At 41.9% G+C, this 13,960-nt stretch overlaps 1 protein-coding gene across 1 annotated transcript; it reads right to left on the bottom strand.

The window, feature by feature from the left end:
- Positions 1-10,419: 10,419 nt before the first annotated feature.
- On the bottom strand, positions 10,420-13,659 carry LOC307047305 (E3 ubiquitin-protein ligase TRIM9-like). Its single transcript, XM_079694220.1, has one exon. It carries the CDS (start codon positions 12,771-12,773, stop codon positions 11,805-11,807), a length of 969 nt encoding a protein of 322 aa, XP_079550346.1. The 5' UTR covers positions 12,774-13,659; the 3' UTR covers positions 10,420-11,804.
- Positions 13,660-13,960: the final 301 nt, after the last annotated feature.

Here is a 13,960-nt window from a genome sequence, read left to right as displayed (position 1 = left end):
TCAGCAGGTCAGGGTGGGGTGGGGGGGCTGACCTTTGACCCTGGCGTTTGGGAAAGGATGACAGCTGCTGCTAACATTATTCCTGCAGAGAGACTTTAGCTACGAACAGCTGAGCAAAGACGGAGAGTAAGCCTCGGGAAACTCTGTTACTGCTCTCAGGAGGGGAGACAGGAAGACAGGAGCTTTCTCACAAGTTATCTATTTATTTAAGTAATTATTTTTGTTATTTTGTAACTTATTTATTATTTGTATTATTTAATGTATAATTGTTTTTATTTATTTATTAAGTTATTTGTTTGCTTTAGCTATTTTCTTAATTTAGTTATTTATTCATGTATTTATTTTGAGTAATTTAGTTAGTTGGTCAGTAAGTTTATTTATTTATTTATTAAGTTAGGAATTTATTCCGATTTTTGTTTCGTATTTAGTTTTTTTTTTGTAATTTATATATTTGCCTACTTTGGTTAGCTGATTTATTTAGTAAGTTATTTGTTTATCTATTAAGTAAGATACATTTATTTATTTAGTCAGTTAATTGTTATTATTATGTGTTTTTTATTTTGTTATTTAGTTTGTTAAGGATTTAGGGAATTATTTAGGAAACTTCTATTCTATTTACATTTCATTTTTTTTGTCAGTTATTTTCTTTATACTTATATAGTTAATATAATGATATAGTTAGTTGTTTAGTTCTCTATGTAGTTAGTTGATTGGGCAAGACAAAGAGCAAACTGAAGCAAACTGAGAAATGAATGTGATGGGGAAGGTAAAAAAAGAAACCATGAAATTCCCAATCCATGCCTCCTGATATTTAAGGATCACACACTATATGGTAAGGATACTCCAGGTCAGCCTATTTCTCTGCGATGACACGTTTAAATCTCTGGAATGAAACTCTCTCCTCTCCATGGTTTTAAGATGCTCTCCAGTCCTTCAGAGTGTTTTCATCGGGGTCACTGCAGCTGCCCTCTCATCTCTTAATCCACACATCATTCTCCCTCCTCTGAAACAGTGATGAGTTTACAGTCAGAGAGCAGATGAAATGAAAAGCTCTTGATTGTCTGCAGGCGTTTTTCCACAGTGTGCACAGCTCAGTCCTCAGAAACCAGGTCACAGCGAGGCAAAGCGCTGCTTTACTCCTCACTGCTGCCTACAGGGTGAAGACAAGCAGCTGGACAGATGGAGACAGACTTTAGAGACCTTGAAGAGCACCATGAGACCAAAGCTTCTACTATTCTTTTCATCTATTGCACTATTTCCTACTCCTTTGTCTACTTCCATAACATAGTGACATCACTATGGAACACTCGCGCTCCTATTGGCTAGCGCTCCAACACATTGAACCTGATAGGCTTAGGGGGCAGGACATCTCTAAGCGGTTGACCAATCACAACAGAGCCGGCCAGCTAACCAATCAGAGCAGACTGGGCTCTGGTTTCAGACAGAGGGTGAAAAGAGGTGCTGCAGCACAGGCAGTATGAGAACAATACAGAACTTTTTGAACATTAAAACATGGAGACATGTCCCAGTAGAGACACTACATACTGATATACACCTGAACATCAGCAGGAGAGGACTCTTTAAAGTAGAGACACTACATACTGATATACACCTGAACATCAGCAGGAGAGGACTCTTTAAAGTAGAGACACTACATACTGATATACACCTGAACATCAGCGGGAGAGGACTCTTTAAAGTAGAGACACTACACACTGATATACACCTGAACATCAGCAGGAGAGGACTCTTTAAAGTAGAGACACTACATACTGATATACACCTGGACAACAGCAGGAGAGGACTCTTTAAAGTAGAGACACTACATACTGATATACACCTGAACATCGGCTGGAGAAGACTCTTTAAAGTATAGACACTACATACTGATATACACCTGGACAACAGCAGGAGAGGACTCTTTAAAGTAGAGACACTACATACTGATATACACCTGAACATCAGCAGGAGAGGACTCTTTAAAGTAGAGACACTACATACTGATATACACCTGAACTTCAGCAGGAGAGGACTCTTTAAAGTAGAGACACTACATACTGATATACATCTGAACATCAGCAGGAGAGGACTCTTTAAAGTAGAGACACTACATACTGATATGCACCTGAACTTCAGCAGGAGAGGACTCTTTAAACATTTTGTAGGTTGCATTATAAAAGGAGCCTTGTAATCCTTTGATATACCAGCGTAGTTTCACTTAGCCCCCAGTGTTCTTAGGGTAGATATCTTCCCAGTACAAACATATGAATAGCTCTTTTAACAAAATACGTTTTCAACAAGGATTTTGTGGGTGAAGCATCCGTTTAAAACACCTTCCTCTTCCACAGGTTAAGTATTAACCCTCTCCATATCACTGTGTCTCTGTACTCAATTGAACTTTTCTGCCACATTTAAACTAGATCATCACATAAAGCGACTGATCGTCTGCAGAAGTCGTTGCCTCGCTGACGAGAATAGATCCCGTCGTCCCATTTCCTGCCGTCCTGTCCCCGGTGTCCGTCATATAAGGGCTCCAACATATTCATCTCTTTTTCTAGTTAACGACTCGCTCTGCATTATACATGTCTGCAGATATAGCTGATTAATAATGCACGGGCCACTTGTGCAGATCTTTCTTCAGGGATCTTGTTAAACATGATAACTCTTCACGTGAGTTAGTAGATGTGAGCGCTTTATTTCTAACAACAAGGTTCCCATGGCGGTAAATAAATATCACAGCATCGAATGATAGATACGTAAAAGATGTTTCCGCTGAGGGACGAGACGACGGCAGCTTTAATGTTGGAGCCTCTGATAACTTCAGGAACACAATCAGGAATCAAACACTTCCTGTTTGGCGTTTCCTGTCCCCGCGGGTCGACCTCACGCTCTCTTCACTCTGTCTGTGTATCTGCATATTGGATTAAAGGAGGCTAAAGAGAAAAGCCTGCAGCTCTAAAGAGCAGGAACTTTCTCTGAGAGAAGCTTTCAGAAAGTAGGTTACGCAGATCTATCTTTACCGGGGGAAATTGTAATGTACATATGTGTTTTTAATAAGCCTTTAAAGAAATGCTTTAAGAGCTAAGCGCTGACGTTACACCTCCCCCTTCTCCTTCTACTAGCTGCTATGGACATCATACTTGTATATTTCTACTGTTGTCATATCCGCTTAGAAGTCTGAGTACCAGAAGTCTCTTGTCCAAATGTGTGTGTAGACTGCTATTTGTATGTATGTATTGTTGTGCCTTCTATTTTTTTTATAGTCACTGATTAACAAAAATAATGGCCGAGTGTTGACTTGCGTTTAAAGCGTCCAAATACCTTCAATGAAAACCATGTAGTCACGGGTAGCTCTTGAGGGTTTTATTTATTCAAATTGCATAGATCCTTTGGCAGTAAAGTACCGGCTTAAACACTTTGAACTGGATAAAATAAATAAACACAAGTACAAATACCATCAGGCAGGCGGACAAAACCGTTTTCAGCCACCTTGAAGACTTCTCATGGTCCGACCGCTGAAGGTTAGTTTTAAACACACACACACACACACACACACACACACACACACACACACACACACACACACACACACACACACACACACACACACACACACACACACACACACACACACACACACACACACACACACACACACACACACACACACACACACACACACACACACACACACACACACACACACACACACACACACACACACACACACACACACACTAAAGTTAACTTTGACCTCTTGCCCTCTCCTGGAGGAGGTTTTAATCCAAACTGACGTCGATCTCCTGCGACTCATCGGACGCAGAGGGAAGATGAGAAAACGTTGAATGACCCCGAAGCTGCTGCTGAATTATTCATGCTGTGCACGTGTTCCCACTCGGCTTAATTACTGAGATTATTAGTGCTCCCATCATCTTGAACCCCCCCCCCACCACCATCACCTCAACAAATCCTCAGAGCTCTCTGCACACAGTCCTCCTCTCTGCGCTCATGTTGCAAAATTTCCATGTTGCTCAACAACAAGCCAAAGGGAATATGTCACCAAAATGCTCCTCTGTTTATCAGTTACTTCTTCCCTGAATTCGTGAAGAAATCGTTGTTTTTCTGTCATGCCACCATGGTGAGGGAATCAACTTTATGAAAACATCTCTTCACAAACTGTCACACAACTCTGCAGAATGATAACGTCTCATTCATGAAGACCATGCTCATTACTTCACAAACTTGACTTCTGAATAACCCGTATTCCTTAAAACATTTCTGCATAAAGTATCCATCTGTGTCCAAAATGTTTAACTAGCAAAAAGGTTTTCATGCAGAATTTTTTTTAAGAGTAACACCTCTGTAATAAGGCTCTTACTGGTTAGGAACGTAGACACCAATATGGAGTCTAGTCAGGACACAGGAGGCAGGAAACTCTCACTCTTTAAAGAGTCCTCTCCTGCTGATGTTCAGGTGTATATCAGTATGTAGCGTCTCTACTTTAAAGAGTCCTCTCCTGCTGATGTTCAGGTGTATATGTAGTGTCTCTACTTTAAAGAGTCCTCTCCTGCTAATGTTCAGGTGTATATCAGTATGTCGTGTCTCTACTTTAAAGAGTCCTCTCCTGCTGATGTTCAGGTGTATATCAGTATGTAGTGTCTCTACTTTAAAGAGTCCTCTCCTACTGATGTTCAGGTGTATATCAGTATGTAGTGTCTCTACTTTAAAGAGTCCTCTCCTGCTGATGTTCAGGTGTATATCAGTATGTTGTGTCTCTACTTTAAAGAGTCCTTTCCTGCTGATGTTCAGGTGTATATCAGTATGTAGTGTCTCTACTTTAAAGAGTCCTCTCCTGCTGATGTTCAGGTGTAGATCAGTATGTAGGGCCTCTACTTTAAAGAGTCCTCTCCTGCTGATGTCCAGGTGTATATCAGTATGTAGTGTCTCTACTGGGACATGTCTCCATGCTTTAATGTTCAAAAAGTTATTTATTGTTCTCATACTGCCTGTGCTGCAGCACCTCTTTTCACCCTTTGAAACCAGAGCCCAGTGTGCTCTGATTGGTTAGCTGACCTGCTCTGTTGTGATTGGTCAACCGCTTAGAGATGTCCGCCCCTTGGCCTATCGCGTACAATTTCTTGGAGCGCTAGCACTATGTTCCTGAAGTCAGATCACTGAGCATGTTGGGTATGTTTGTTGAAAAAGCCTACAGAGAGATTATTTATATCTGACCGGATACATATATTTTTAAAACTTTACATGTATTGACAGATTATGGGTCTCAGGAGCCATTTTCAAATGTATTTGCTTTAAAATTTGCTCAGATTTCGACCTTACTCACAGACTTTTAACCCAATAAGATCTCTTCATTTTACCTTAAATCATGTTTTTCTGCTCCGTAAAATGTTCTCTAATTCCAAACTCCTACAACAAATTGAGGATAACAATGCCAAAATGAACACACTATCATTAACGCTGATGATAATGATGATGTTATAAACAGGGTCACTGCAGGTCTAACTCGTCCCCAGCTGCTGCACAGATCCAGGTTGAGCTCACTTCCTTACGCAACCATGTCCTCGTTAAATGTGGGCCGACTTTGTGACCGCATCATAAATTATTCTGTTCAAATCTGATCACTTTCTCTTGGTTTGGACTCATTTAACCAGAGAGGAGAAGCTGGGCCACAGAGGGGAACTGGCACATTATCTCTCAGCCTGGAGCCATTTAAAAGATTCAGCCGTCTGTGTTCCCACGGAAACTTATATAACAATATGTGAGAGCTGAAATACCTTTAAGGCATGAGCCAGTGTTTTCTGTGCTGGACTGAAACGACCCAACCTGGAAATTAAACGCCTTGTAAGAGCCAATTAACACTGTGGGTATAAAGGTAGGAACCTATGTTTGTGGTTAGAGGTTCCGCCGGGAGACCATACAGTTTTTGACCACACACACGGACCAGACACGGAGAACACACACACACACGGGATTACAAACATTTGTAAAAGGTATTGTGTGAACCGTAATATCGTGTATGGTGAATGATAGAAAGAAGCAAATTAAATGGAAACCAGCGAAAAGGAAATAAATGGACTGTATCGAACTGGAAACTTTGTTTCGGACTTTTATTCAGCAGCAAACTTTGTGTGCGTCAATTACGCCAACATAGCGGATCCTCAGGCTTAAAGCGTTGGCTTAGCCTCTACACGCCTCTTTCCCGATCATTTTCCTGCTTCCTCCCCGTCTTTCATTAACATGTTCACAGATAATCTCTTAACACTGCAGCTCAAGGGCTAGATATCAGCGCCGTCAAACTAAGCTTTTATTCCCTTCTTTACAGATATTTGTCCCGCCTTTATCCTCCGTCTCATCCTTCGTCAATGCACATCAAGCTGAAGTGTCTTTATTCTGCACAGGATCACTTAGCAAAGAAGTATTAAAACAACGTCTTCAACGCGTGCTTCTTCCACTGCAAAAAAACTAAAAACTACCAAACATCTGTATCAAAGTGTCAGCAGTCCAACACAAATAGTTTAATCCAATTCCATAAAGTTTAACTTAGAAAAGTGACTCTGAACTACAATGTGTATGCTTTTATGTGCTGTAAGAATGATACAATTTCCTGCAGGAATTTCTTTAAAGGGTTCCTATCGTTGTTCAAATCTGAAGCTGAACTACAGCTCCAAACCTTGGTGCAGCTAATTATTTCTGCCACATGCTGTGAGACAGAAACCCCAGTTGTAGGTCAGGTATTTATGGAGCAGCCGTAGCTATTAGCTGCACGTTTAACTCATGCAATTCTTTAAATCTCTGCAATAGACAGGTGCAAGCTGGTCTTTGTCCGGGAGTCCTGGGTGTGACAGCAGCCTCATTACTCGGAGCAGACAGGAGTCAAAGCAGGACACACACGAACACACACAAAGAAACACACTGATGGCAGCATGCAGAGCGTCTGACTTTCTGTCAGGACGTGTGTTTGTGTCAGGATCGAACACATGGGGACTTTAAAGGGCAGCACATGTGTACAAAAAAACCTCCAGATTCCTCAAGTTCCTCACTTCTTCACCATTTGACTGCGTGCATGCAGGATAGGGCTGCACGATATGAGAAAATATGCAATAAGGTTTTTGTATATCACAATAACGATTTATCCTGCTATAAATACACTGATAGTAGAGTGAGTCCTGCCTTTCAGTGTCCTGCTAAAATACAACGTATTGCATGCGTAAACAAGCCCAAATGTGAGACAGCTGCGACCACAAACATGAATGAATCCACACATTCATACTCAACCTCACAAAAACTTGACCTAAATTCAAAATGTTAGCGTCATCGTGAAAAATGTTGTCTCCAAGGGGTGGGGAAATGTTTGCGGACCAACAGAACTGTCCGTCTTTAATTTTATAAATAACTGAACACAAAATAGACCAAATAACGTCAGAAAAAATGAAAGAAACCTCAGGACATACGTTTAATAGATGCCGTCTGTGTAGAATAAACAACAAACTAAAACTACATACAATCTAAATGACTAAATGCCAAATTCAGAGGGAAACTTCCAGGGACATCAGGCTTATCTCTGATGCCTCAAGTAGCAAGAGGGTAAATTACAAATGTTCTGCCCTGATCTGCATCTTACTTTCTCCACACACACACACACACACACACACACACACACACACACACACACACACACACACACACACACACACACACACACACACACACACACACACACACACACACACACACACACACACACACACACACACACACACACACACACACACACACACACACACACACACACACACACACACACACACACACACACACACACACACACTCTAAAGCTCCAATTAATCGCCTTTAATTGCAAACCAAACACATGGAGGCGACACAGCCGGACTCAGATTACATTCTGGATTCATGAGCGACCTCTGATGACAAACCATGATGAGAGCAGAGTTTCGACACAACATTTACTGATTTAATGAGATTTACTGAGATTACTGCAGTCATCCTGACACCACATAAAAACCCTCTGACACTGATGTGAACAGACAGTCACGCGCTTTCAATTATAATTTAAACGCAAAATTGGTTATAAAGGCGGATTCTAAATGTTGGAGACTTCTTGAGAAGGCTCCATATATTTGATTTGTAACAGAAAATAATGGTTCTAGTTTTTTTATTTATTCATGTCCAAAAAAAAATGTATCTTATATTTTAAAAGGAAGGACAGGATGAGTTTTAGAGAGAGAACATCTTAACTAAAAAAGACTTGGTGACGCTGTTGAGGTGCTCGACGAGATCATTGTCAAACATTTTCTATACTAAGGGAAGCAGGATGGACAGGTCAGAAATGTGATGTCCTCTTTCCTCAGATGAGAGAGCAAAGTGCATTCGATTTACATTTCTATTTGTGTTGTGCAATAAACAACTCTCAAAAACCTTTTTATGGATTTTTCCTAAATCGTTGTTAATTGTGCTCTCCTGCAAGACAAATGTTCCTGTACAGTAAGATGAACTGACACACACACACACACACACACACACACACACACACACACACACACACACACACACACACACACACACACACACACACACACACACACACACACACACACACACACACACACACACACACACACACACACACACACACACACACACACACACACACACACACACACACACACACACCTCAGAGGGATAGTGTTGCCATGGCTGCAGGGTGCTTCAGCTCCACACACAGAGAGAGAAATGATTCTCAGAGATCGAGCGAGAGCACAGCTTGTACCAACAACACTTCCACGATGGCGCAGATTAAAAAAAAACCTTGAGGGAGAAATCCCAGATCTTATTAAATGATACGAAAGGAAGCACATTTAGGAGTTTCTGGCTGAGTAACAGGTTTCTGTACTTCCTCCTGCAGAAATATCAAACAGTGGTGCCGAAACACAAGATTTAACAACCAGATTTCACCAGATTTAAGGGGGAAACAATATATTAATGTGTGTTTAGGTGCATTGTTCTGCACTTGGATGAGAACTTTTTTCAAATGAATCTTTAGCTATCTAAGTAGTTTAAGCTGAAATAGTCATTAAAAACTGTGCAAATCAGATCTGTGGTCCGTTTGTCTGTTTTTCAGCCGGATTACTAGAATACTACAAGCCTGATTTTCCCAAAACTTGATCAAAGAGTGAAGCTTGGGCCAAGGCAGAACATATTACATTTCTGAGCATTTTGTCTGTTTCACAGCATGTCATATGTTTGAGTATTTTGACAGATACAACCAGCTATTTAAAAGCCTTTTTGTTGGTACCTGTACATTGTAAAAGTCTTTAATCAGCAGCTGTAAGCAGCCACAGTTTTCACCCAATGAAGCTACAATTTGCCATGGAGGTCAAGCTTTTAGGTTGTCAATGCATGAACGAATGGATGCATGCACGTAATTGGACACAGCTATTTCAAAATCAAGCTTGTTTTACAGTTTTCTGCTATTTATAGAAGGCAGGTAGCGCCCCACCAAAGGCAACCAACTCTTATACTTTGGGGCTATTTCAATATCATCAGAGTTTAACAGCCAGTAATGTAAGAACATAGGGAACAACCAGAATTCAGAGGAAGACTGCAAACAATTGTTGCTAACTAACATCCGTAACTATCACTTCCTGTGAGGGCTCAGCTGCCGTGTGCGATTTCAGACAACACTTCACGGTCAAAACACAGTGGTGTTCACAGTGTGTGCCATGGCAGTGTACTAAGGAAAAATCCAACTAGTAGAAACACAGCACATGTACAGTGTGCATACGTGACACATGAGTCTCCAGTATGTCTGCAGGACATGGAAACATTTGTTCCCTGATGAGCGCTGTGAGGAACTCCCTGAAGCTCTGAAACATGTCCGTCCTGTTCTCTGCCATCTGCTGCCGAGCTGCAGGCTCCAGCGCTCAGAGGCTAGCAGGTGCTGTCCTTATTAAAGCCAAAAAACAGAAACAGGCACCAAGATCTCTGCCACCACTGAGCAGTTTCTCAAATATACACCATTCAGAGCCAAGAAAGATGGAGCGGCGGGTAATGTATCAGGTGATGGGAGTCTGATGTCAGTGATAGGATGAAACCCCCCCTTCTGATTTTTCCATCAATTTTAAAATTGCCTCCCACATATGAGGGGAGTCAATCTGCAGGACGATCAGGACGAGGTGATTGAACCGTAGGACGTTCAACGGCTGTTAGGAGACACATCTGACTGTAAGTGATGAGGAAAACTGGTTCCATAGTATATCAACATCATGATAGAAGACCAGATATCGTCTTGTTTTGGACACCGTTATATTGTACAAGTGTTTTTACTGGTTTTAAAAACTGCATTACATTTAAATAGAGGCCATTATCTGAACATACTGGACTATTACTTGCCTCTAACCTCTCAATATATCCACATTTCTGATGGATATTTATCAAAAATGCTTATTGGGTAGATATCAATGTTCAATAGCATAACAACATTGATGCTTCACCATCATTACCCTCCCTGCATGTGTAAAGCATAGCTCCAATGTTAGCCAATGATCTCTGCAAAGGGGGGGGAAATATATTTATAGAGGGCAGGAATCTGCTGTGTGGCTCAGGAGACAAAAGGAGCTAAAATTACTGTCAGTGCATCGTCCTGGAACACACAGTACACACTGCAACAACACTGCAATATATACCTTCTAATATGTGTATTACTGTTCGCTCCTTTATATATACTGTTTTGACTGGCTGCTAATTCATTACTTCTTATGACTAGATGTGGAAGAAGTACTCATAACTTGTACTTGAGTAAAAGCAGAAATACCAGAGTGTAGGAATACTCTGTTACAACTGCTCCTAGAACTAGGATGGGTTAAAAGCAGAGAACATATGTCACTGTGTGCTCTGCATGTGTGACCAGAGGGTTTCATCCCTCAAATTCTATTCTATTACAAGTTAAAGTCCTGCATTCAAAATGTTACTCAAGTACAAAAGTCTTAGCATCAAAATATACTTAAAGTACCAAAAGTAAAAGTACTCATTGTGAAGATTGGTCCATTTCAGAATAATATATGTTTTATAATGATTGATCATCAAAGTGTTCTCAAAGCTGGTAAAGGTGCAGCTAGTTTGAATGACTTTGTATACTGCAGGGTAGCTCGTGGAATTACTCCAGGTGGAACTAAAGTCTGATTTAACACTTGATTATATTTCACATCATTCATCCACATCTGGGAAGTAACTAAAGGTATTAAATACATGTAGTGGAGTAAAAGTACAAAGTAGCAAAACATTGAAATACTGAAGTAAAGTACAAGTACCTCATGTTGTATTTAAGGACAGTAGCCTACTTGAGTAAATGTACTTACTTTACATCTCTAGCTATGACTGTCTATTTGATACATGCAGTGTCAAGTCAAGTGTGATGGACTTTGCTAAAGACATGGAATAGAAAAGGATTTCCAGGCAGAAGACAGTTTATCTAGTAAAGACCTTTCCGATTGTGATTCAGAGGAGGGTCAGTTTCCTGTTGATGATGGATGCCCGCTGCTGTTCTGAAATCTGAAATGCAACAGTTTTGCGCAACAGCGTTTTGGATATGTGCGCATTTCAACATTCTGCATACATCCCCTTTATACTTGAGCATTAATATAAATGCACTGTGACAGTAACCGCTCAGTGGAGGAAAGCGGAACTGACAGGTAGCACTTGTTGCTCAGTTCAGAGCAGGATGAATCACACAGAAACACACACACATGTTTTCTCACACACACACACACTCAGAAAAGAAGCAGAAACAAACATGTTTGTTTTACCTTGTGCAGTTTCCACATGGCTCCAAGAGCTTTGACCTCATGCGTCCCGTGCTTGCCCTCCTCGAGACACTGGTAGCACACGGGCATCTTGCACTGCACGCAGTACATGCTCAGGTTCTCCAGCTCGTGCTCCGTGCAGGTGGAGGTTTTGCGGGGGCTCGTGCGGCGGCTGATCCGGCCCTGCGCGGGCGGAACCAGGCGGTGTTTGGCAAGCGGGCCGCGCGGGGGGTGGCAGCGCACGCGGCACGGGTCGCAGTAGAAGACGTCACACTGTTCGCACATCACCGTGGCCTCATGAGGGGGACTCTTCTCGCACAGCTGGCACCGGAGCGCGGCCGCCTTGCTGTGCTGATACCGGTCCACCACCCCCTCCAGGACCCGGTTCCTGGCGAAGCCGCGCAGACCCCGCTCGTCCAGGATCAGGCTGCGGTGGCACTGCGGGCATGTGATGCAGGAGTTGCGGGGGATGGGGGGTAAAGATCCGGGCTGCAGGAGGTTCGGGGATAAGGATCCCGACTGCAGAAGGTTCGGGGATAAGGATCCGGACTGCAGGAGGTTCGGGGATAAGGATCCGGGCTGCAGGAGGTTTTGGGCTAAGGATCCGGGCTGCAGGAGGCTTTGGGGGGGAGGAGGCTGAGGGAAAACTCGCACCCCGTTTGGAGACTTCAGGCACGGGGTGGTGGGTGCGCTCACGAAGCCCCCGTAGGATCCGTACCCGCTGTCCGCCTCGCTGTACAGGCTCATCTTGTCCAGGTCAAGGTAGTCATAGTCCCCCCCAGATCTGCTCTGCGGGGAGTCATCCGCGTCGGGGGTCTGCACGAGGATGTTCCTCGCGCACGCAGAACAGATGTTGTGGGAACAGGGCAGGATGATGGGCTCCCGGAAGAAGGAGCCGCACACCGGGCACTTCAGCTCTTCCTCCATCTCGTCCATGGCTTCTGTCGGTGCTTACAGATCCGTACTGAGCTGCTGCTGCTGATCTGCGGGACAGACCTGGAGCAGAGAGAGGACTCAGCAGATCTGCACCAATAGGAAGCCAGCTGCTGGTCACGGTGCTTTCCCATTGGCTGATAAGGGGATGCTGATCAGCCATTGGTTGGATTAGCTGTCAGTCAGCAGAGTAATGAGTTTTAAAGTCTCTGTGGACACTGGACTGATTGTTTGGAGGATTAAAAGGACTACACTTTGCTCTGAATGCATAATTAATGAAATGAAACCATGCATCACTCATATGAAGAAAAAAACATTGTTCTAAAGATGCTCTTTAAGCTGATTAAGCCTAATTTAAGAAAAAGAAAAGCAGCACAACAATGTACATTTGTTTTAATATGTAATGATATTTAAAGGGGCGATATTCTGCCGATTTTCAGGTTCATATTAGTATTTTGTGCTTATTTATTTAACATAATAGTATATCAAATAATTAATTTGACTGTGTTTGCTCATAAGGTTGCTTCATTAACCAACAGCCATTTTTATATTTTCATCTTCTTTCTCTTAGTGCACATGAGGTCACATAAAAAAGAACCAACCATCTTAAGGTATAAATAACCCTGTGCAGGTTCTTCTCTGAGAGCTGCCTGTGTTTCTGTGCTGGCAGCAGCAGAGAGTTGGCGCTGACACAAATAAATATAATTCAGAAAGATTGGCCACTTTATGAACTCGCAGGCGGCTGACAGGAAGCTGCTGGCATCAAACAAGGAATAACTGGGGGGGTTTGGTTAAATCCAGGGAAATATTTACAGGGATGAAGTCGCCATTTGTTGCATATTTACCCAAATCTGAAGAGAATTATGAGCAGAAACAGAAAAGCTGTTAAAAAGAGACACAAAAGGTGAATAGGGTAAAAAAACGTTTTCTGATATTTTATGTTTAAATATGCAAATTAGTCAGTATTTCATGCTAACTTTTATTTATTTTTAAATGTATAACAATTTTAAAATGTTTAGATCTTTACAATTTTTTTTTTACATTTTATATATTTTGTATGTTTTGTTGAGGATTTCAATGTTTTCACTTAATGATATTTGTTTAATGTTGTTTTTTGTATTGAATCTGTTTGAGTTACTTGTATTATTATATTTTTTGTTCTTGTGCTACTTTGTTCTCTGTGCCTTGTT

The sequence above is a fragment of the Notothenia rossii genome (assembly GCF_949606895.1).
Source record: "Notothenia rossii genome assembly, chromosome: 7".
Taxonomy (NCBI): domain Eukaryota; kingdom Metazoa; phylum Chordata; class Actinopteri; order Perciformes; family Nototheniidae; genus Notothenia; species Notothenia rossii.
The sequence above is the reverse complement of the archived record's forward strand: the minus strand, read 5'-3'. Positions and strand labels throughout refer to the sequence as shown.